The 23,020-nt window shown below is 35.1% G+C and overlaps 5 protein-coding genes across 8 annotated transcripts; 2 read left to right on the forward strand and 3 right to left on the reverse strand.

Annotated features, from left to right (window-relative positions):
* Window positions 1–676: 676 nt before the first annotated feature.
* LOC105343133 (uncharacterized) lies at window positions 677–2,132 on the reverse strand. The gene is made up of 3 exons (XM_011450343.4): window positions 1,963–2,132; window positions 1,423–1,695; window positions 677–1,042 (listed from the first exon to the last, which is right to left on the reverse strand). The coding sequence occupies exons 1-3, from the start codon at window positions 2,015–2,017 to the stop codon at window positions 747–749; spliced, it is 624 nt and encodes a 207-aa protein (XP_011448645.3). The 5' UTR covers window positions 2,018–2,132; the 3' UTR covers window positions 677–746.
* A 409-nt stretch (window positions 2,133–2,541) lies between these two features.
* Window positions 2,542–6,849, forward strand: LOC117692387 (uncharacterized). Of its 3 annotated transcripts, none has more exons than XR_010712107.1 (2): window positions 2,542–4,766; window positions 5,490–6,849. XR_010712107.1 is itself a non-coding variant. In XM_066079503.1 (2 exons), the coding sequence occupies exons 1-2, from the start codon at window positions 2,756–2,758 to the stop codon at window positions 5,493–5,495; spliced, it is 1,578 nt and encodes a 525-aa protein (XP_065935575.1). In that variant the 5' UTR covers window positions 2,542–2,755; the 3' UTR covers window positions 5,496–6,849. The 3 variants fall into 3 exon arrangements, 2 of the variants coding, with proteins under 2 accessions (XP_065935575.1, XP_034335949.1); XM_066079503.1 differs by having other exon boundaries at window positions 2,542–4,327; XM_034480058.2 differs by having other exon boundaries at window positions 2,542–4,138.
* A 4,222-nt stretch (window positions 6,850–11,071) lies between these two features.
* LOC105343134 (cytochrome b5 domain-containing protein 1) lies at window positions 11,072–12,672 on the reverse strand. The gene is made up of 4 exons (XM_011450344.4): window positions 12,498–12,672; window positions 12,233–12,309; window positions 11,650–11,868; window positions 11,072–11,394 (listed from the first exon to the last, which is right to left on the reverse strand). Exons 1-4 carry the CDS (start codon window positions 12,616–12,618, stop codon window positions 11,164–11,166), a joined length of 648 nt encoding a protein of 215 aa, XP_011448646.1. The 5' UTR covers window positions 12,619–12,672; the 3' UTR covers window positions 11,072–11,163.
* Window positions 12,673–12,854: 182 nt separating this feature from the next.
* On the forward strand, window positions 12,855–17,654 carry LOC105343135 (N-alpha-acetyltransferase 38, NatC auxiliary subunit). 2 transcript variants are annotated; one of them, XM_011450345.4, is made up of 4 exons: window positions 12,855–12,926; window positions 16,299–16,404; window positions 16,979–17,050; window positions 17,252–17,654. In XM_011450345.4, the coding sequence occupies exons 1-4, from the start codon at window positions 12,909–12,911 to the stop codon at window positions 17,362–17,364; spliced, it is 309 nt and encodes a 102-aa protein (XP_011448647.1). In that variant the 5' UTR covers window positions 12,855–12,908; the 3' UTR covers window positions 17,365–17,654. The 2 variants fall into 2 exon arrangements, with proteins under 2 accessions (XP_011448647.1, XP_065935583.1); XM_066079511.1 differs by lacking the exon at window positions 12,855–12,926 and adding an exon at window positions 15,211–15,249.
* Window positions 17,431–22,920, reverse strand: LOC105343137 (uncharacterized PE-PGRS family protein PE_PGRS46). Its single transcript, XM_034480063.2, has 4 exons — window positions 22,438–22,920; window positions 20,963–21,206; window positions 20,672–20,748; window positions 17,431–20,580 (listed from the first exon to the last, which is right to left on the reverse strand). The coding sequence occupies exons 1-4, from the start codon at window positions 22,652–22,654 to the stop codon at window positions 18,230–18,232; spliced, it is 2,889 nt and encodes a 962-aa protein (XP_034335954.1). The 5' UTR covers window positions 22,655–22,920; the 3' UTR covers window positions 17,431–18,229.
* Between the last annotated feature and the right edge of the window lie 100 nt (window positions 22,921–23,020).

Raw genomic sequence — 23,020 nt, forward strand, 5'->3', positions numbered from 1 at the left:
AGTAATAAAAGTATGCCACCAATTTGATGTGTCTATTTCCACTAAAGCTGGTGAAAGCAACTTGCAATTCATGCATTAATATTTTGGCTGAAATCTACTACCCTAAGGGAGTTTCAGTATGGATAACACTTGCCCCAATATATACAATAATTGATAATTCAAAACATCAATTTACTATGGTTATTGTAAATCTTTATTAATGAAGGTCATGCAAATATACATTTTGATAAATGCATGAATAATGCATTACATATAACAAAAAATATCCAGAAATGCATAGTACCTTGATTATTTGTAGTAATTAATGTTTTTAAGATATGCATATATGATGAAATGTTCAAGAGATTCATGTTTGCAGATACATGTACATGTAACTGGGTATAAATAAAAATACATAAGTAAAAGTCTTGAAATTGAGAAATAACATTGAAAATATATATAAAATATAGATCTATACATGTATATGTAAATGGCACATTTTTATTTGAAATGTGGAAGATGATATTCAATGTAAAATCATTCTTCAACTTCTCTTGCAGTAACAAGGCATCCATCTTTACTTTAGATAAGGTCTTGAGTATTAATAAGAGATGGATAAACATAATACGGTACATTTTCTAAAAAAAAAATCTAGGTTCATGATGTCAATTTGTTAAAATTGAGGTTTTCATTAAAATAGATGAGTAAAACATTTAACCAAATACAAGCACACAAAAAGTACTGGTATATATACTAGTCAATGAGTTTCAATACTGATATTTCTTAACAAGTACTAATAGAAGACCAAGTAGAGCACTCCAAAGGACCGGGGGAGTTAACTTGGAGCTGCCATTGATGACATCTGTGCAGTCTGTCCGGCGGCAGTAACACACACTACCCACAAAGCGAGTTAGCACCACCGTGTTGGAGAATTTACTTTGCAGGATGTTCTCGAAGTGAAGATTGTCCCCAGGAAGAGGAAACTCGCGGGCCGTGCACCCCCAGTCTACATTGATGTCAACATTGTAGCATGTCATAGAGAACACGTTCAGAGAAGCAGTCCCTGTAAGTAAACAGAAGTACAGTTTGTTAATGTAATATATGACAACAACTATTAAATTCAAATGAAGTATTAATTATAATCATTTGATTTTTTTTGTATACCTGTCTAAGGAACTCATGTATAGTTATCCTGTTAAATTCAAAGATTTTTTTCAGTGTGTATACGTTATGAACACCTTTTTTTTTGGCCTTAAACTCTACTTCTATGTGAGTAAGGCCATGCATCCTCCCAAGTTATTAGAGTTTCTGATCTGCATATATAATGTTATGTACATGATATTTCAAAAACCCTCGGTTTAGGAAGATACTGTAGGGTAATATACTTTCTTAAATTATTAAAAAGTTGACTGGTTAAAGGACATTTTAATATAATATTTATACCTATGCCATCCTGAGACATGACCTCTATGTATCCTTTGTAGAAGCCACACCTGATCTCTGTGTTAGTGCCCCCCACTGCGCTGAGGGTACAGGTGGTTGGGAGCACTGGCTGCTGATTGAAGGGCTGCATGGGGGTGGGGGTGGTGGTCATCAAGCTATGGTAGGCCAGGCCACACTGGGGGTCGTGGAGATTGGGGAGTATGGACTGAAACACGGTCCCCATGTTCATGACGCTTGTTGCAGTCAGTGAGTGACATTGTGTACACATTAGAGCTAGGAGAAAATAAGAAATATCAAAATAAAATGTTATGTAAATAAATCTCTCTCTCTCTCTCTCTCTCTCTCTCTCTCTCTCTCTCTCTCTCTCGTGCGATTTCCTAATAGCTAAATAAAATTACTTAACTAAACGATTAACAACAAAAAAAACATCAGTTTTTTATAACTGAAAATCAAATAATAATATTTTGCGCGAGATTCGAAAACTGTAATCAGGTAATACTTCCTGGAAATATTTTCAGGTAGATAACGTGATTGACTTACCTGAGCAAAGCGGAAATCCAACACATATCAGTAAAAGCAGCATGGTAAAATCCATTTTATTCAATAATCTTCTACTGGACGAGCAACAAGTATCTTACAGTTATCTTAGTTATGCTACCTTAACACACCTGTGCGCGGCCATGTTATTGCATTAACAAAGAGAGACAACTTGGACTGTTTCACAGGTTGCAAGCACCCCAGGGCGCATTTGCCATAAATATTCAAACAGGACAGATGTTGCACCGCGAGTTACATGGTATAATTAGAGCAACTGTCTGGTGTAAGTCTGTAAGCATACAGTAGTTTCCTAAAATACCTATACAGCAGCCTAGCTCAGGCACGTATCATTTTGGTGACGGGGGGTGGGGGGGGGGGGCTTCAGCAGCCCCCCCCCCTTCCCCCGTTTCTCGTAGCAAGCAGACATTTTTCATTGAATTGTCACGGAGTAAGGAAATTAATAGTGACAATGTAGTACTTAAATGAAGAACTCGTGGCTTTCTTGAGAAATGGGTAGAGTATGAGACATGCATGCATGACGCTTTTTAAGAGTATTCAAAGAAGCTAGAAATTAAAGAACATAAAATTTTTTCGCGTTACGAAGTATAGCGAAAAATAATTGTCCTGACGACATGTAAACAATTACGAAAGTGTGGGGTTACTAAGTTTACCTTGTTATGGAGTATTTAGCCAATGAAATTTCAGTATTGAGTGTACGTGTTCGAATTGATTCATGGGTTGTCAGTAAGGTTCACTTTCTAGCGCACGCCGTCCCGAGCAAGTCGTGTTTTTCGTCATGGACGCCAGACAAATACAAAGCTCAATTTCAGAAGAAGTAAACAGAGTTGTTTCACGTCAGCAGTCCGAATTGTTAAGTAGTTTGCAAAATATGATGGACAGTCGTTTGTCAGTTTTTCAACAAAATATTCAACAAATTTCCGCGTCTCAAATATGCAAAATTGAGGACAATTTGAATGAACATTATGTGTTTCGTAAAAAAGGAAACGAGAATCAGTATAAGCATGAAGCCCGAGTGCTCACGAAGTTAAAGGAGGCCAGGGAACATTTAAACTGCGGGAGTGACGATGGAGTGGAGTCGGCAAAGAGCAGTATCGCTGAAGGTATTGAAATGGTTAAAAATCGCCAGAAAGTGATTAAGTTGGCAGATTCGTCTCAGCTTGGTTGGAAAGTAGTCCAGGAGTATCAAGCCAACCCCATAGCAGACGATTCGGACGATGAGAAGAAGATGTACAGAGCACAGATGAGAGCCGAGCGGAAAGTTTTCAACGGGAGAAAACGTCAGAGATTCGAACCCTATCAGAAGAAACCAGCGACCGTCTCCCGTATGGAGACAGATGAAAGATCAACGAGCAGTGGAAAACCCGGCAGATGTTTTGACTGCGGAGCTAAGGGACATTGGAGTCGGGATTGTACGAAGAAAGATGACAAAGCAAACAAGATAAGTGAAAATTTAGAAAAAATTTTGCCTATTTCAAATTTGGCGCTTTTTAATGATATAAGTAGTATCATATCTCCAGTTGGTCGTTTAAGATCACGTTACAGCGAATGGGAGAAAATTGGGTCAGGTAAAACAATATTAGATATTATAAAGTCAGGATATAAAATTCCATTCAAAACAAATCCTTCTTCTATTGAATTAAACAACAATAGGTCAGCGAGAGAGGAACCAGAATTCGTCACAGGTGAGATAAGGAATTTGATAGAAAAGGGATGTGTGTCACGGGTAAGGGAAAAACCTACAGTTGTAAATCCTTTGACGGTGGCCAAAAATAGAAACGGTAAGCGAAGGTTGGTACTGGATTGCAGGCACGTGAATCCTCATTTGCACAAGTTTAAGTTTAGATACGAAGATGCTGTCACTGCAAAAGAAATGCTTAAAATGGGAGACTTTATGTTTACTTTTGACTTAAAATCAGCCTATCACCATATAGAGATTTACGAGGAACACCGACAATATTTAGGTTTCTCATGGGAAGAAAATGGCAAAATTTCATATTTCGTATACAATGTTTTACCATTTGGCATTTCCACAGCAGGGTACATTTTTTCAAAAGTTCTTAGAGAACCGGTGAGGCATTTAAGATCAGAAGGAATAAAAATTATAACATTTTTAGACGACGGTATAGCTGCAGGCAGCAGTTTCGAAGTGACATCAAACGTAAGTTATTCAATAAAAATGCTTTTTCAAAATTTGGGTTTCTTGTTTGCAGACGACAAATGTAATTGGATTCCAAGTCAAAACTGTGATTGGTTAGGTTTGCATTGGAATACAGAGAAAGGTCAAGTTCACATCAGCAACGACAGAATTTATCGTCTAAATTTGTGTTTAGATACTATACATGGTGAGGTACAGAAAAATGTATTGTATTTTCGTGCAAAATTTTTAGCAAAAATTGTTGGTCAAATTATTTCCATGAAAGTTGTTTTTGGTGATATTGTTAGAATGAAAACAAGATTTTTGTATTACTGCATATCAAGCAAGGCTAGCTGGGAAGCTCAGGTAAAAATAACAGCAAATGCTTTGAGAGAAATTGAATTTTGGCGAAAAAGTGTTTCAATTTTGAATGGAAACGGTTGTTCCATTGATTTTGTAAGTGCATCAGATGTATGCAGCTTATTCTTATATTGTGACGCCTCGGATGTAGGCTTTGGTGGTTATTTTGAATGTATCAATGATAACAATGAAAATGTTTTTATGGGGAGTGTAGTAGGAAATTGGACAGCAGAAGAAGCGATGCAGAGCTCAACATGGAGAGAATTAGAAACTGTTAACAGGGTCATGAAAAGTAAAGTCAGTATTATAAAAAATTCAAATTTAAATGTTATATCAGACAGTAAAAACGTTGCAAAAATCATGCAAGTTGGAAGCAAAAAACCATATTTGCAAATCATTGCAAGCCAGATATTTGAAACTTGCACCGAAAACAGCACTCAAGTAAGTAATGTATGGAAGCCCAGAAATGAAAACAAAAGAGCAGATTTCTTAAGTCGTGTAACGGACATGGACGATTGGTCAGTACACGATGATGTTTTTAACAGTTACGAAAAACTATGGGGTATGCATACTGTCGATAGATTTGCTACACATTACAATAAAAAGTGTGAAAGGTTTAATTCTAAATATTGGTGTCCTGGTACAGAGGCAGTCGATGCGTTTACCCAGGTTTGGGTAAGTGAAAATAACTGGTTAGTTCCTCCGCCCAGTTATATACCAAGAGTTATTAACAAAATGATAGCAGAGAGGGCCACAGGTACATTGATTATTCCGGAATGGAAGTCGTCCTCATATTGGCCTTTGATATTTGAGGGAAACTGTTATAAAAGTTTTGTAAAATTTTGTTATTATCTACCTGACAAAAAATTGATAACGCATGGCAAGAGTAATAAATCAGTTTTTGCAAAATTTCCACTGAAGTTTAAGATGTTGGTATTGAGAATACAGTTTTAGAAATAAATACATGTTCATAATATTAGGATATTTCATTTTGGTGATGACTAATTTTTTCCAGGACTAGGAGTACAGTCACATATAAACAAAGCAGTTACCGATAGCGGCGTTTCATTGGACAGCAAACTGGGGACTTTCAGCGAGCACATGTGTGGGTACCTTTTATCATCAAAGAGTGACAGTACCAACAAGACCTACAAACATGGTTTTCAACGATGGAAGAAGTTCATAAATGACCACGGACACAGTGAGATTCCAGCACAGCCAATTCATGTTGCTTTATATATTACTTATCTGTTAGATTCTGGTGCTTCGTATTCTACAGTAAACACTACAATTTATTCAATAAAATGGATGCATGAAATCAGTGGTTATCCAGATCCCACAGATAATTCCTTTGTGAAATCACTACAAGAGTCGGCTAAACGATTAACGGGTAGACCAGTGCGCAGAAAGGATCCCGTCGACCGTCAGATGCTACAGACACTGTGCGATTCGCATACAGATACTACGGATGTTCTTATGCTTAGAAATTTAGCTATGATTTTGATAGGTTTTGCAGGTTTTTTAAGATTTGACGAACTAAGTTCCTTGAAATGTAAAGATGTCATTGTTGAACAAAATTATTTGAAAATTTTTATTGAAAAATGCAAAAATGATCAATACAGAGATGGAAACGAAGTACTCATCGCAAAAGGTTTTACTAGTGCTTGCCCATATGACATGGTTTTACGTTATACAAAGGAGGCGGGAATTGATATGTGTTCTGATCATTTTATTTTTAAACCCGCTTTAAGAAGCAATGGTATTTCCAAATTAGTGACAAAAAATAAAAAGCTTAGTTATACTGCAGCAAAGCAAAATATTGTTAATCTTTTAAAAACTGTAGCTCCGGATTTAAATATCGGTCTACACTCCCTTAGATCAGGAGGGGCAACTGCTGCTGCAAATGCTAGTGTCAATGAAAGGTGTTTACAAAGACACGGGCGATGGAAATCGGTGTCTAGCAAAAATGTTTGTGAAGGATTCTGTAGAAAAAAGGTTATATGTGTCAAAACAATTGTTATTATGATTATTATTTTTTTTTTCTCTTCTTTTCTCTCCCTTTCTTTGGTAATGTCTAGGATCAGCCTGCTCGGTGCGCTGCAATGCAATTAAAGGGTGTTTTTATTATGTGTAGATATGAAATGAAGTGTGGACTAAAATTTTTTCGCGTTACGAAGTATAGCGAAAAATAATTGTCCTGACGACATGTAAACAATTACGAAAGTGTGGGGTTACTAAGTTTACCTTGTTATGGAGTATTTAGCCAATGAAATTTCAGTATTGAGTGTACGTGTTCGAATTGATTCATGGGTTGTCAGTAAGGTTCACTTTCTAGCGCACGCCGTCCCGAGCAAGTCGTGTTTTTTGTTTTGTTTTTTTTAACTATATATATGTATATATATATACATAGGTGTATTTTATATTTCCTATTTCTATAAATTATTCAAAGAGTGAGGTTCCGCCACTCGCATGTTTGCTGACTCCGCATTTGGCCGCGGATACACAGGTTTCCATAGTATTTTCAAAATTCCTGGGCGGCGGAGGAGGCTTAAATCATGTTATACCAAAGTGTTATGGATGCACATATTGTAATTTTTTTGTTACTCAGTATTAATGCCTTGTCCAATGGCTTGTTTATGTGTTTGAAAAATAAACCTGGCGTCAGCCTGCTCGGTGCGCTGCAATGCAATTAAAGGGTGTTTTTATTATGTGTAGATATGAAATGAAGTGTGGACTCGATATTGCAGGCACATAGCATCAGGGGGGCCAAGGGGCCTACCCCCCCCCCCAACTTTTTTTTCGCAGAAAAGATTTTTCTTAAATTTACATACAAAAAATTGACTTAACATGGAGATCCCCCCCACACACACACTTTTATGAGACCACGTAAAAAACTGAATTGAAAATAAGGAAATAATCAGTGGAATTGAAGTTAAAGGTATACCCCCCCCCCCTTTTTCCTTTTTTTTTTTTGGTCAAGTTTTTTGGATAAGTCTGCCCCCCCCCCTTTCAAAAACGATGCTACGTGCCTGTATTGTGAATGCTGCTGAGGGTTCTGTCCCGATACGCGGAACGTTTCTGCTTGTTTTGCCGGATTGTTCTGTATACATAAGGTTGTCAGGTATTTCATAGCCAGAAGTGCTGGAGATTAAGATATCATAATGGTGATTTGAAAGATGAAAGTGACCCCAGTGTAACAGCCTAATTTAAGTGTGAGTTGCTATAGGTTAGAATGAGAAAGAAGGAAAAAGTTGGGGGGTTTTTTTTTAATGTAAAAGAAGAATGATAAAGACTAAAGTCATCCGTAATGTGTGAGAACGGACTGTGGCCACTGATAGAATGCTACTGACGGTGGCTACCTAAGGAAGTCCAAATCTAGACTGGGTTTCCCTTTTACTTATACGCTCGTATATGTATCAGACTTTAAGTACAATGTAAAACAATGTGTTTGTTTCGCGTATAAAACTTCATGTACATGTTTATTGATAGACAATGCTTTAGATTTTCTGATTATTTTAAGCGACATTTCTATGTTTCACCAATGAATTTTAAGGTGTAAAGTTCCTATCGTGAATTTTTCGTGAAGTTGGCGTTAACTCGGTAGCATGCCACTCGGCTTTCAACTAAAATACTACCCAACTTTCACAAGCGTATCTTGTATTCGATTTGTATTGTAAATTGTAATGTAAAAGTTCTTAAAATTCTTATGGTGAATTCAGGGGAAAGCTCAATTCTCGCTCAAGTTTACGCTGAACAAAAATTAAAACCGTCCAAAACGAAACAAAAGTTCAAGAAGTTGCATGTATTTAAGTTGGTGAAATAAACGGTACATGGTATTCCAATGAAAACCGATTCTCCGAGTTCCGAGAGAACAACTTAAAAACATGCGGAGTAGCAACCTCTAATGATACACCGTCTTCTAATGATATAATGTTGCATTAGTGGTCAGGATGTTGACCACTAATGATACATGTATAATTTTATCCCGAGTCAATTTTCAACCCGGGTCAATATTCTATGTTACACGACATGATCACTATTGTTTAAGTAGTTTTAATTCAACCAACTTTAATTGATATTCAACTTAATAACAGATTAGTGATTCAGTTGTACCACAGACCACAATAGCAAATACTTTATCAATTGGACCTTTTTATGTTAATGAAATCCCTTTAAAATTAAAGTTTTACAATAATTTTTTAATATCGTAAAATTGTTTTTCTTCAAATTTTTCCTCAACTAAAAATATCTAGCACAACTCATCTCCTTTTTGTTTAATGATGATCAATTTGAATTTTGAACTAAACAAACGAAGTCACAAATTGTATGTATTTTGTCTGTATGCGACTATTTCATTTCAAGTAAAACGGCAAAATGTCAGGGGCAATGTCAGAATGGTGTATATTACAGTAAAGGACTATATATATGATCAAATACGCCCCCCAACTTTAACCAATTCTTATGTCGTATCGTATCAAAATCAAGTCTTTATCCAACATTATACAGAGGTTCTCTAACATATTAGACTCAACTTAAGTCACTATTGTCCATGACCTGTCCATCTATGACGTCACTTAAGTAGATTTTTTTTGCAAATGTAAGTGTCGTCATTTTTCCCCTGATATTTTGCCTTTGTAAGTATAGAGCGCAGATATATTATATTATATCATATTATATCATTAAAGGTTGCATATCCATCCACTAATGCAATTGAAAATGTGTGCAAATGTATATCATTAGTGGTCAAGGTAGTACGTATTTCACATTTTTTTGCCATATCATTAGAGGTTATGATTTTTGACCAAAATGATATAAATCTGAAATTATATCATTAGCGGACTGTTAGGTTGTTCGTTAATGATAAAATTATATCATTAGTGGTCAACATCCTGACCACTAATATGCAACATTATATCATTAGTGGACGGTGTATTCCAGCACGGATAGTCCGATAAAATTCAATGCACAAAATCGACACTAACGTGCGGAAATCCAGCACAGTTAGTCCGATATCACACACACTCCACTAACGTGCGGGGTTATAGATACATGTAAGTTTAGAAATATTCGATTTTAAACTTTTCATGTAATATGTAGAAAAAAAACCCACCTAATATACAGCAATTTTCCGGCCGAGCTTGTGATGTACATATATATATATATATATATATATATATATATATATATATATATATATATATATATATATATATATATATATATATATATATATATATATATATATATATATATTTTTTTTTTTTTTTTTTTTTTTTTTTTTTTTTCATTTTACTGCGTATCACAGCTGTAGCCAGGTCACCTTACACGTAATGAGCCAGGCTAAAGAGACTTCAGTGTACCTTTTCCATATGGAGCGTAAAAAAATTAAGGCTATGAAAAACAGTTAATATATATCTTTCGAATACTAGTATCACATGTGTGTAGTTGTCCTATTTATTGTAATTAGCAATTTTGCCTACTAACAGTCAGGAACGTCTTGTTAATAAACTGGTGCATGTACCAGGCAAGGAATGTACTTTTTGCAGTTAAATACATCTTTCAGTCACACAAACATTGCTCATGCGTTCCAACTGTCGAAAATAATGTATGGGAATTGTTTTGTAAAATAAAAAAATATTGATTGGATTTTATATACATGATCAGCCATACATGAACAAAGAACGCTGTACACAGAGTGAGAGAGAGAGAGAGGATGGCGTCTATTTAAAAACCATGTACTAGAATTAATGCTTAATATATCCATTATCTAAATTTGTTTCTAATTCATTTTGAGTTTATCAGATGTGGTTTTGTACATGTGAATTTTATTTTTTATGAAGTTGGTATCTCATCATTGGTCGAGCAATCATATTAATCAACAAGCTGCATATTGTAGAAACAGTTGAGTGTGCGCTACAATGTCCACCATTACGAACGTAAACAATTGATTTTTGTAGAAATAATAGTAGTGATATGATAATGATATCCAGATTTTAAATCATAAAATATCATTAAAAAACCTCCTAATTTTTTCAGATTGATGGCATTTTCTTAAAGTCATTACCCTCTTAGTCATGTTTTGATGCGTTCCACTGTCCAATCGCTCTCTTTTCATGCTGATTTTGTCAGGTTTTTTTTCGCTGTGCGTAAAACACGTCAAGCTGCCACCGATCGAAGTCAGTCAGTAACGCAGTAACCATAACGCTACCGCTCTTAGGACTTTTACGTTACGTCAACCGTAATCACCTGTGTGTATCCATTTGTATTATATATATATTTTTACTTACATAATGATAATAATCCATTCACAAAACATTAAAATATTTTTTCTAATGTTATGTCACGTCGTAATACAAAAATATCGCAACTTTTAGCGGAGCTCGGCGTTCGAGATATTTGATGAAATATGTAGCCAGAGTAATCAAATACTGTGAAGAATAAAGATAACCCTGTCATCATTTTCACTGTATCCATAGTTTTGGAGAAAAATTACAAATTACATTAATTTACAAATTGCATTCAAAACAAAATACCTTAGTCTTTTAGAACATTCACAAGTTGCATTCTGTTGTTGTTTCTACATGAAAAACTCCAACAGATGAATCCTTCATTTATATAATTTTTACAAGTACATAGTTATAACAATTTGACATATATATTTACAATAAAAAATTCAACAAATGACAGTTTTATGCCTCTGTTAAGTCATCATTGAAGTACAGATGGATTGCCTGGAGGAATGTGTCATCGTTCATACTGAGTTTATAGAACTCTTCATCCTCATCTGGAATACCATTGTCTTCCAGCGTTTTGTCCATATCCAGATTTCTGCCATCATACTTCCATGTGTAGCTGGCAGCATGGGCATTGTATCGGAGATATCGGGCCAAAATCTCTGTCATTGTTTCTTCTGAACACACCTTTAAAAAATCAGAACTCCTCAATCAAATGCACATAAGGTCTTTTATAGCACAGGCACCAAACATTTTATATTTTTTGATAGCTTGTAATGAAAAATGACAGGTAAAGGATATTAACAGAAAAAGACATATTTATTAGGTCATGTGCCTGATCAATCAACGAATATGCTTTTAAAACTAAGACTTTTGATACTGAAAATTTATACATGTACATTAAAAAGATTATTGCATAACTTAATTAATTCAGCAACCTACCTCAATCACTTGGTCTTGTGATGTTAAGGTATTTATTATCTTAATGTGTCGTGTTTTCTTTGACAAAATTCCAACAAGATAGCCCTCATCTCTCCACCAAGGGCGCCCAAAATCATTTGCCCAGTCAGCATCTGGATATGGTGGGGGAATGTGAATAAATCGTCCATTTGGACAGTATGGAATGACACATCCAGTCTGTGGGTCTACATGTGTACGGATCTGAAAGCATACAATCAAGTACACTGGATAGAAAAGACTTATTGCATGTTGTTCTAAACCTATGCATGATAAAAAAAAAATATCCTGACATGTATCTATAATGAGGTTTAAACAAACTGAAATCAAGCAATTTATATTGATATACATCAAAGTGTTTCCATTATGATATATGTGCTGTACTATGGAACTGTTAAGTAAGTCACATGAATAAACAGTTCGTCAGATATGACAATTAAAGTACATTTTGGCAATATTAGGTATTTTGTCAAGAATTCGAAACTACGTAGTAATTAAACCCAAATTATTGATATGTCTCTAAAACTGACTGAACAAAGTCATTATTTTCAAAACACAGTTGATTTACCTCTTTTGTTTTTGGATTAAACCAATGTGATATATCTTTTCCTGCTGACTGTATAATTGGTTTCAACAAAACATCTCCTGTAAATAAACAAATTAAACCAACTATTAATTATTATTCATAAAAATGCACTAAAAAAGTACATAGATTCTTCAAAAATAATGTCAACAACAACCTATGATATATCAATGAAACTTAGCTGACATGACATGCATGTGCTAGGCCTATTTAATTCTTTTCTAAAGAAAGATACAAATGAAATTTTTACCTTTATATTTTTCACACAGGGGTGTTAAGTTGTAGACTTTTCCCAAAAACGAGACCCATAAATCATCAGCTGTGTTATGTACTGAAACCTCATTTGGCGTGAAGTATTTTGGTCTCCCCATTTTGCCTTCACTCTTCTTGAAGTTGTCAATATCAACTTGACAACGAAATAACAATTTATCAGAATGTTAGAAGAAACAAAACGAAATTGTTAGATAAATAATGTGAAAATACGTATAATTATTTCTGGTGATATAAATATATATGTATTCACGGACAAATAAAATGTGATTAAAAATACAGTCAAATTATATATTATAATTGCAATATTACAGTTTTAATAAATTCTTTTTCTTAAAAACCATTCCATGTCTAGACTTTAAACTGGTTCTCTCATTGGCAACCAATCGTAATGGCAGGGGAAGTTGTGGTAAGTAAGGGATTCTTGATTTGCCTTTTAAATTCACATTATTTGCAATATATTTGACCTACATTCTTTAACTCTAACGCACATTAGTATGATATTGAGCTAGGTCAAAGATGCTTGATATATTTCGAGTTTCCTCAATACGTATTGCATTGTACAGTTATATATTAAGAGGGCACAGAGGCTTGTATTGAAAAAAAAAGCATCAGTCAAAAAGGGTTACTTCTAAACAGAGAACTCTAGAGAACTCTAGAGAACTCTGGCGATTTTTTCATATTTAAAGTATTTAGAACCTATTTTTGCATTTTATATGATAAAAAAAGTTGTATTTTAGTCGAAATATATATTTAAAATATTTGGATTTAAGTATTATTAATTATTTCATGCTAAACATCAAGTTGGGGGAGACTAAATTATTCAAAGGATCTCGATCCCAAGCAATTTACAAGTCCATTAAAATTATTCTTTCAACATTTAATATAATTCTTGATATGGATTTTATTTAAGGTTAATTATATTTTATAATTTCTAGCGTTAGTGACTTTATTCTCCGTTTGTGATTTGTTATGATTTTAATTAAGATACTGACTTTTTGCTTGCACAGTCGTCAACTTCAAATCTTGATAGTTTTACCTGAGTGTAATAAAACAACTCTTCTCCATGAATATGCATTTATAAATGGACAATCGAAAGAATATCCGAGATCCACTATGGCACAATTCTGGTGTGGTTACACATAAAGATACTAAGAGTTTCAGCTGGGAGTTGCCATGAAATTTAAAATTTACAACAATAAAACACTCTGACAGAAATCATTTTAAACGAATTAGTTTGACTTACTAGTATTTCCCTACAGTCTCAAAAAGTAATGAAAGTATTCATTTAATAACTCCCCTTATATACAGTCATTTCATGTACACGCAGTTTGTAGAAAAATTAGAAAACATACAGACACCAAAATTCATGTCGATTGTATCAATAAAAAGATATGATAATATATATGTGTTTTCAATAAAAAAGGCATAATTAAAAATAACTTTTACAAGAAACAAAACATCAATTGTGAGCAATAGAACGATTAACTAGTCAATATTAAATGGAAGCAAAGTCACAACACAGACAGATTGAAACATTAGATGCACCAAAGATGTGTCGAGATGTTGTCTCTTCATGGCATACGTCATAAAATAACCAGGGGTAGCATCAAAGCATAGGTCATTTGAATTTGTTGGATTGTACATAACAAAATTGATTCGTAGTGTTATTGCAAACAAAGACACTAGAAATTGTAAATATTAATTAAGTGATTAAAGGCTTTAAAAATAGTGCATGAATTGCCTTTTCCTTACAGAAGAAATTAAAGGGGCATGTTCACGATTGTGGTCAAATTCTATATTTCTGTTTTAATTATTTACAATATGCTTTAGGAATACATTTTTAATGATCAAATGAAATTTAAGAGTCATTCGTTAAGTAAAAAGCAAGATACATTTTTTCTGTACAATAATAATAACGTACGTAAGTTGTTATATTTATAACAACAGAATATGATCATTGAAATGTGATAGCTTAATATATATTATTTTGTGTTTTTACGTGCATTATTATACCAATGGCTTGAGGTAACCTGTATATAGAAACAATGTCTAAATGACATTAGATCGGGATTGGAGTTTGACGATCACGCCGACTAGATTTTCTACGGGAATTTGTCTTTAATTAGTTTAAAATCAACTTTAATGAGTTTATGTATGTAGTATAACGTTACTGAACAGATACATGCATAATAAAGCATTTATTAGCCCTTTTAAAAAAAAAAATCCCAGAGTTCTCTAGGGTTCTCTAGAATTCTTTAGAGTTCTCTATTTACTAATACTGGTAAAAGAGTTGGCATCTCGGAAGACATTTTTCTGTCAATGTTCTCACTTTTTATAATTTTTTCTGTATAAGGCCGTGGGAAGAGGCCTGGATGGTCGTGGCCATTTTTAGACCATGTTGACCCCCTTTAGACGAAGAGCTCTATGTAAATTAACATTTAGGAACATGTTTGTAATGTTAAAGATAAAATATTTGGATGTTTCTTTATTATATGATAGGTTATGGCCAAAAATATCGTGCTTAAAAGTTTCAAGGCAAAGTGTTGCATGTGTTGGCAGACTTCTTACATGTTTTAAAAGAGCCAGGATATAATTTACTGTCGATCATATTTGTACAAAATAGGGGTTTTGCACTTAAAAAAGTTATTTGTCTCCGAAGTTGGATGTTTGGACAACGCTTTAAAATTGATAATTTTATGTTTTTCATGGAGTTTTATCGATATTTAAAGGTAAATTGCACTAAATTTTTCATTTTCCGTATAGTGTTACAATTAAAAATCACCAAACATAAAAATTGATAAAGTGCATAAACGAAAAGAGCCGTAGCTATTACCAACAAAAACTGGCTGCTCAAGCGATGATTAAAAACGTCTTATATGTATTGAAAAAATAGGAATGATGGTTTTGAAGCCTAGAAAAATAAACAAATCGTCACTCTGGATACAACAACTCTTTAAATTGAACAGGTGATTATCATCAAAACAATTATTTAGCAAAACAAAAACAAACAAATCAAAAATTATGTTTCCGATGTTTGAAAACCATGTTAAATACATAATTTTTCATGATACCGGTAATTGAATAATTTAGCCTGAAAATGATTAAAATGATACTATACTTTTAACACACGATGATAAATAAACATATCCAAGCATTTAAATGATTTCAAAACATTTATAATAGTTGTGCCCGATCAAAGTTATGGTTGAATTTTTTATTTTAAAAATTAATCTTAAGTAGTACAAGCAAACAGTTATGAAATATGACACATAAACGTTCAGCAATGTTTTTGAAAGTTTGAAATTAATTTTTGGCCAATTTAAGAGATTTATTTAGAACTAAGGGGCATAACTCACATATTGTTTACATTAGAAACGCCATTTTCCACAATGCATGATGGAGCCGAAGACTCCGTTTTTGGAATCCCGACAAGACTGCTTAAGGTGGCTCATTAGACATTACACCTGGAAAAAAAAAATTATTTTCAAAAATTTGATTTAGAAAATGTGAACATAAGCCCCAGGCAGATTTGAACTCATTTTCTGCTGTTCACAAACTCGATTATTTAACCACTGAGTTAATATGATTATATTCAACCAAATTGGTTGATACAAACATTTTAACAAAACATTCGAATTGCCATCTTGTGACGTAGTGTCTTAAAAAGTATAAGTCTGGATGTAGTGAGGTACCTTAAATGTAAAAAAAAAATATCTGTATTAAAAAAAGTATACCTTTTATGTATTATATTTCTGAAATTTTGAAACACCTTTACCAGGAAAAGAAAGACACTGATAAAGATGCAAGTGAAGGGAAGAAGAAATTGTCCAGCTGGCTGAACAAAAGTATGAAGGTCAAAATGACAGATGGAAGAACTCTTATTGGTGAGTTAATTATTTTCTTTTTTATTACCGGTATTTGTTTTATTATTTTTATTTTGATATTTTGTTATTGTTAAAATCCTCAAATAAAGAGTGGTGGAACTTTTGCCGATATGATCAGTAAGAAACATTAAAACTATATTCAGTGAATTTGAAATTTGTAACTGGATATAAGATTTTAAAATAAAGTGTTTCCCTACTTTACATGGTATACAGACTTGAAAAAACTATATCATTTATTGTTTTGCATTTAAATCAATAATCATTATAATTTTTAATTTCAAGTCACAAAATATGATTAAGTTTTAAAAAAATTTAATTGAACCGAAATGTCTAATGCATATAAGGGGAGGGGGAGGTGCTTAACATTTTGTGCTGACCTATCTAATTTCCTACCAGGCTTATGAATCTTCAGTATTTTTTTGAGATTGGAATTGGAAATGTTCCTATTATCTATCATAGTCCTTAAAAAAAACATTTATCAAACAAAATAAATGTGACTAGGTCTGATTGGTAAGAACTTACGGTACATAGTTCTTTTTAAACATTGCTGTTGAAATATGTGTTTTATATATAGGTGTGTTCCTGTGCACAGACAGGGAAAGAAATGTCATTCTCGGAGGTTGTGAAGAGTACCTTAAACCACTAGGTATATGTTCTTGATATATGTGTACTTACCTGACCCCAATAAAATTACACTGAAAATTATATATATAACATATTGGTTTGGTTTTTTTTAACCAAATGTTGCTTTTCTTTGAATCTTAATTGCTTTAATGCCTGTTATGTCTAGAAAACATTCAAATCATTGAAAGCATGTATTTAACCAAAGAGTACTTCTACTTTTTAGAGGGTAATGAAAAAGAGGAGCCGCGTATATTGGGATTAGCCATGATTCCAGGTCACCATATTGTCAGCATCTCGATTGATAAGTCACAACTTCAGGACTCAGAATTTCAGTGAAGGGACAGAGAAAGTTATCACTGGAGTGGCTCTATCAAATGTGGCTTCGTGTCAGTGGAAGAAGGATCAATATAAGAACATAAGAGCCAATGTTGTAATAATATCACCAGAAAAGGACTTTGCAGAAAACAATCCAAACTGCTTCCATGTTATGCAATATTAGATTATCTTAACATTTAAACATGTATTATTGTTATACTCTGTTGTTGATATTTCATTGTTATTGTAATGAATTGTATACATCCATATTTCTATAATGAATTGGACAACAATAAAACGATTAAAAGAAACTCTCTTTTGGCGTTTTATTTCTTGAAATTTATTAATACATCATACAATTTAATAGTACCGGAGTACTATATTTTTTTAGTTTATGATACAAATATACTGTATTGTTTAAATACCAGTTTGCAAGTATATGTATTTTTTTTCACTGTTAAAATTTTTGCTTTGCTATTAAAACTTCATTAAGTAGCACTATTTACTGTAAGAAAAAACGATGTATGAGTTTTTTTATGGCAATAGCAGATGTTTTCAAAAAACCTGGCCCAGTATGTTCGAATTTAGGAATAAATTTATATTGATAATACAATGTTAAAGTATACAATTTGCTAATACAAGGATGGCATTCAATACTCTAAGAAAACATAAACCCAGTTCTTTTATTTTACTATTTTTATTTGATATTTGTAAATTGTACATAAAATTTTGACAATTTTTCATGCACTTGAAAATGTGGATAAAGGTAGTACATGTACTGGACACCATCTATTAGACTCTTTTTGCTGAGATGATAATTTTAGCACAGAATTGGCACTTGGTTGGCACTAGATATGGTATTAATAATGATTTAAAAATTTTTATTTTATTTTTTACCCAGTAATCCTGCCAAAGCTCCTAGTCCCCCTCCTCCCCCACCCCCACCTAGCCCTGATAAAACACCGTCCAACCCTCCATTCTGGAGCATTCCCATTGCAGCATTCATCAGCTGACCACCTTGTGGACCACTCATCATGTCCTTGACCTTTGACATCATCTGTTGACCTTGAGGACTGTTCATCATCCCTGCCATCTGGTTCATGTCTATTCCCTTGCCTCCCAGCATTTTAGAAATGTCACCCCCTGCAGGGCCATCTAAAATTGCAGACAGATCAGGCATTCCTCCTGCACCGCCACTTGGCCCACTTCCTCCAGGTGGTGCTCCTCCACCCATCCCAGCAAATATGCTGCTCAGGTCAGGAGTGTCACCACCACCTCCGAATATGCTGTTGAGATTGAGATCCTCTGTGGGTGGTTGTGGTTGGGGTGGGTTGGGCTGGGCTGGAGGCTGGGGGTTAGGTTGTGGAGCTGGGGGCTGTGGTTGTGGGTTGGGATTTGATGGCATGATGTTTGGATTGACCATTGGCTGCCCACCAAATTGGTTGTTAGATGGAGGTTGCTGGTTTCCATTATTCATGTTTGGTCCTACACTCGGATTTAGCCCCATGTTGTTGTTATTAGGAAACTGTTGCTGGTTCTGACCACTTGGAGCAGTTGGTCCAAAGTTATTTTGATTTTGATTGAAATTATTTTGATTTGGGTTGAAATTATTTTGACCAAAGCCATTAGCACCAGATCCGGCATTTGGATTAAAATTGTTGTTTGGGAACTGGCCACCATTTTGCCCTTGAGCAAAGTTGTTATTCTGTTGCATGTTGGGATTTGATTGAAAACCATTTTGATTTTGTTGAAAGTTTTGCTGTTGTTGATAATTATTCTGATTTTGTGGATAGTTTTGTCCTTGAAAGTTTTGAGGATAGTTCTGTCCAGATCCCATATTCTGATTCTGGTTGACACCACTATTTGGGTTAAACTGACCAAAATTCCCATTCTGTTGTCCCATTCCTTGAGACTGTTGGAAGCCCATTTGATTGGATTGATAATTGGGTTGCTGCATCTGATACTGGGGATTTGGGTTGTATTGGGGTCCACCCATGTTATTTCCCATAAGGGAATTTTGTCCAAAGCCCATTTGTCCTCCCATAGGGGGTTGTCCAAATCCCCCCATCTGTCCACCCATGTATGGCTGTCTTGGAGCACTGTTTCCTCCTCCCAAGTTTCCAAGAATTCCAGACAGACCCCCATTTCCACTCAAACTCTTAATCATGGAGGACAGTGGATCAATTGGTTGTGCTCTCGATTGAGTACCTTCAATCAGTTCTGGTCTTGGTGCTTGATTTGGTGTGGCTCCAGGATCAACACCAAGCATTGCAGCTAATCCATTATTTCTGTTTGAATTCCGTGTCAGAGATGATGCTGTGCCCAGGTTTCCTGCTCCTGCCCCTCCGCCTAGAAGTCCACTCAAGCCTCCTGTACCACCCAGTGCTCCTAACATCCCTCCTAAGCCTCCTGCAGGACTGCTTCCTCCTCCCATCATACCTCCCATACCACCAGGTTGTCCTCCTCCCATGCCTCCTAAAAGACCACTGAGAGGATCACTTCCACCTCCTCCTAACAATCCACCCAGGGGATTCCCTCCCCCACCACCACCTAAAAGACCACCGAGTGGACCTCCTCCTCCACCCCCAAGTAAACCTGCCATGGGATTCGATGATCCTCCACCACCTCCAAGCAACCCACCTAAAGGATTTGAAGAACCACCCCCACCTCCTAATAACCCACCTAATCCCCCACCACCCCCTCCTCCCCCGCCAAGTAACCCTCCCAGTAATCCCATAGGACCCCCACCCCCTCCCAACATTCCGCCAAGACCGCCTAAATTTTTCATACCCATCATTATTGGCAAGAATTTCATGATCCCATTGATTCCCCCTCCCCCTCCAAGAAGTCCGGACACTTTCCCAAGTATCCCTGATCCTCCTCCACCGAACAAGCCTTTGACTTTTCCCAGCAAACTGGTGTCCTCCAGCATTTTTTCGACTTTCTGTTCTTTCACCGGGTCGTTGTTAGCAATTTTCTTGATCTCGTCTGTCTTCTGGACCGGTGGAACCGTCACTACCGGAATCCCTTGGTCTTTTGCGTCTTTCTCTTGAACCTTGGCTTTCAGCAGCTCCAGCAATTCTGACGCGCTGTCGGCACCGACCTCTTTCGCTAGTTGGTCCAGCAGAGCTTTCTTCTCCGTTTCTTTGTTGTCGGTTGACGGTGGCGATGGGGTGATGTACGTCACTGTGTTGGGGTTGGGATTGGATGGCGGATTGGGCTGAGGAATCGGTATATCTGAAATGATCCGAAAAATTACCGTATGATATATATCTTTTCATTTATTCTTAAATAAAATCAACGTCCGTCAGATTGTAAGTCTACACACCTTTATGGGCCTCCACGGTAATTATTGGAGACATAATTCCCTCCCAGTGCGTCTTGGCATCTTTTACAATGGTCGCTCTATTTTAAATAAACAATATACCTTTAAATTTAAAATTTTCTTCTACAAACGAAAAGCAGACAAAAAAAACCCACACACATCCCCCAAACCCCCCCTAACCCCCACCCCCACCCCCCCCCCCACCCCCCAAAAAAAGGAATAAAAAACCACAAAAAATAACCCTAATTTACTAGTATTTCTTTTTAGATTATTTTATCTCTACGAAGTTCTCACCGTATTCTGAAGTCTTTAAGGTTCTCTACTGGCGCTTGCCATAGCATGGTTAGATTTGCCTTGAACTGGTTATTGGTGTGTGTCACTGTGTCCGCGTTATGGTGACACCCCATGGTTTTCGAGGACCTGCCCCGAAGCATCCATGTCCCCTCCGGTCGGGGGTTGTCTCCAAATACATCGGCAGGGAACGCCTGCACAATGAATCCTTTGAAGAAATCAAACTTCCCTTGTCCGTACAAGGTAACTGGAATAGCAAAATTTTAAAACAAATTCATTTAATGAATGGCAAATCCCCATCGAATATTTTAAGAATCTCAAATCTCCAAGAGTTCTGCAGACAATAGTGTCTTGGCTTCTAAATAATATATAGTCTTTCTTAAAAGGTTACCTATTTCCAAAGACTACATGAAAAATATAAAAGATATTCAGTTACATAGATTGTTTCGACAATAATGAAAACTTCATAAAAGTTCTCACAGAGAGTATGTAAAACAATGGAAAACGTAAAATGTATTAAGTTGTGACAAAGTAATTTATCCGGCAGTCCTTAAAGAAATGGTTTCAAAATCCCGTTTAGAAAAAAGAGTCTTGATTAATTAATTGACATTCGCTTTGTAAATTGTAAGTTTATTTGTATCGCATTTTACTTGTTATCAAATTACTTTTTTTTTTTTTACTACGGATTCATGTCAGAAATTATGGAATATACGTATCCCATTTGCAAAAATGTACTTCTTGCTTTTTTCCGTCTGCATGGCTTTTTAACTAACTTCAGACAAACAATTCTGTTGTTGTTTAAAAAATTATATTATTTAAGGCCAAAATTGTCTTCCTATTTAGAACTGCGATAAGGTTTTGTAGGTTTTTTTCTAATTCTTTGCCTTTAAAAAAAACCACGATGTGCGTTTTTGTGTTAAAAATTACTGTGCATATAATGCGACAAAATTACGACGTACTTGTCTATTCATCGAAAATGATTATAGGCAAAGATCTCTTATATAATTAAGCATAAGATAAACGCTACGATTATGCATGCCCCCAGGCTGGCTTGTTTAATTCATAAGATTACCTCTTTACAACATCTATCTTGTTTTCAATATTTGATAAAATCTTCTATAATCTCTAATACATTAGCTTAATCTGATGCCTAGAATGCGTTCTTTCCCTAATATACTATTATCCTTTTAATAGATAAATTTTGATTGGCGAAAATCGAGTTTCGAATTGCCGATGCAGCAAGGAGTATCACTTTCCCATTGCTCTTTAATGTTAAATGAGTCGTGTTCTCCAAATACATTACCCCATAACCAATGTTTATTAGAAATTAAAGAACCGATACTTTTCACAATATATTAATATCGAAAATACATAGGGTTAAACACTTAAAAAGAATACATTTGCTTTATTAAATGACGGGAAAAATCCTCACCGCTTTTGTTTAATTTCTAGAAAATGAACATACAAAAAAATGTTACCTTCAACAATATCCCCTTTGTGAACATGCGTTGTATTCACAAGAATTTTATAGGGGGATTGCGTGTATTGTGGGGGGTAAATGTCCGTTAAACTCCCCTCCCTGTTGTGTCGGACATGTCCATGACACCCGTATCCGTTCAAAGGTGCACCGGTTGGATAACACGTAACGCAAGTCCATAAAGTTAGTGAAAAACACAACAAAAATAATTTAAACATGTCTATAGGATAATAAATCCCTTTGTCATTAAGGAAAAATTCTCTTCACTTATGCAGCAAGGGTCCAGCCCTTGACAAACGAAAAGTCGAAAATAAACACTCTGATTGCTTCAACGTTATTTGACGTAATTGAGGCTCCAAAAGGTTGAAACAATTCGATTGTAAAATCTTTGGTAAAATAATCCAGGAGTTAAACAGGAATTAAAGCTTTGGGTTAGACAATGGCACTTTCGGTTACTTCTTGGTAAATGTTTCAATGCTAATAGATAACAAACTCTTCGAAATGGACATTGCACCGGTGTGAGGGCCTCACTTGTTTCAGGTGGTAATAAATATGATTGACGGGTATAACACGGCTATATACTG

This window comes from Magallana gigas, chromosome 3 (assembly GCF_963853765.1).
Source record: "Magallana gigas chromosome 3, xbMagGiga1.1, whole genome shotgun sequence".
NCBI classification, from domain to species: Eukaryota; Metazoa; Mollusca; class Bivalvia; order Ostreida; family Ostreidae; genus Magallana; species Magallana gigas.

Excerpts from the sequence above, each read along its gene's own strand:
- LOC117692387 (XM_066079503.1), top strand. The coding sequence starts at position 2,756 with ATGGACGCCAGACAAATACAAAGCTCAATTTCAGAAGAAGTAAACAGA.
- LOC105343135 (XM_066079511.1), top strand. The coding sequence starts at position 15,217 with ATGTTTTTCATGGAGTTTTATCGATATTTAAAG. Across the intron at positions 15,250-16,298 it reads AGTTTTATCGATATTTAAAG|GAAAAGAAAGACACTGATAA; the intron begins GTAAATTGCACT and ends CACCTTTACCAG. Across the intron at positions 16,405-16,978 it reads AGATGGAAGAACTCTTATTG|GTGTGTTCCTGTGCACAGAC; the intron begins GTGAGTTAATTA and ends TTTTATATATAG.
- LOC105343134 (XM_011450344.4), bottom strand. The coding sequence starts at position 12,618 with ATGGGGAGACCAAAATACTTCACGCCAAATGAGGTTTCAGTACATAAC. Across the intron at positions 11,869-12,232 it reads TTAATCCAAAAACAAAAGAG|ATCCGTACACATGTAGACCC; the intron begins GTAAATCAACTG and ends GTATGCTTTCAG. Across the intron at positions 11,395-11,649 it reads CACAAGACCAAGTGATTGAG|GTGTGTTCAGAAGAAACAAT; the intron begins GTAGGTTGCTGA and ends GATTTTTTAAAG.
- LOC105343137 (XM_034480063.2), bottom strand. The coding sequence starts at position 22,654 with ATGTTTAAATTATTTTTGTTGTGTTTTTCACTAACTTTATGGACTTGC. Across the intron at positions 21,207-22,437 it reads CAAAGGGGATATTGTTGAAG|TTACCTTGTACGGACAAGGG; the intron begins GTAACATTTTTT and ends TTGCTATTCCAG. Across the intron at positions 20,581-20,671 it reads TACCGTGGAGGCCCATAAAG|ATATACCGATTCCTCAGCCC; the intron begins GTGTGTAGACTT and ends GGATCATTTCAG.
- LOC105343133 (XM_011450343.4), bottom strand. The coding sequence starts at position 2,017 with ATGGATTTTACCATGCTGCTTTTACTGATATGTGTTGGATTTCCGCTT. Across the intron at positions 1,696-1,962 it reads TGGATTTCCGCTTTGCTCAG|CTCTAATGTGTACACAATGT; the intron begins GTAAGTCAATCA and ends ATTTTCTCCTAG. Across the intron at positions 1,043-1,422 it reads CATGTCTCAGGATGGCATAG|GGACTGCTTCTCTGAACGTG; the intron begins GTATAAATATTA and ends GTTTACTTACAG.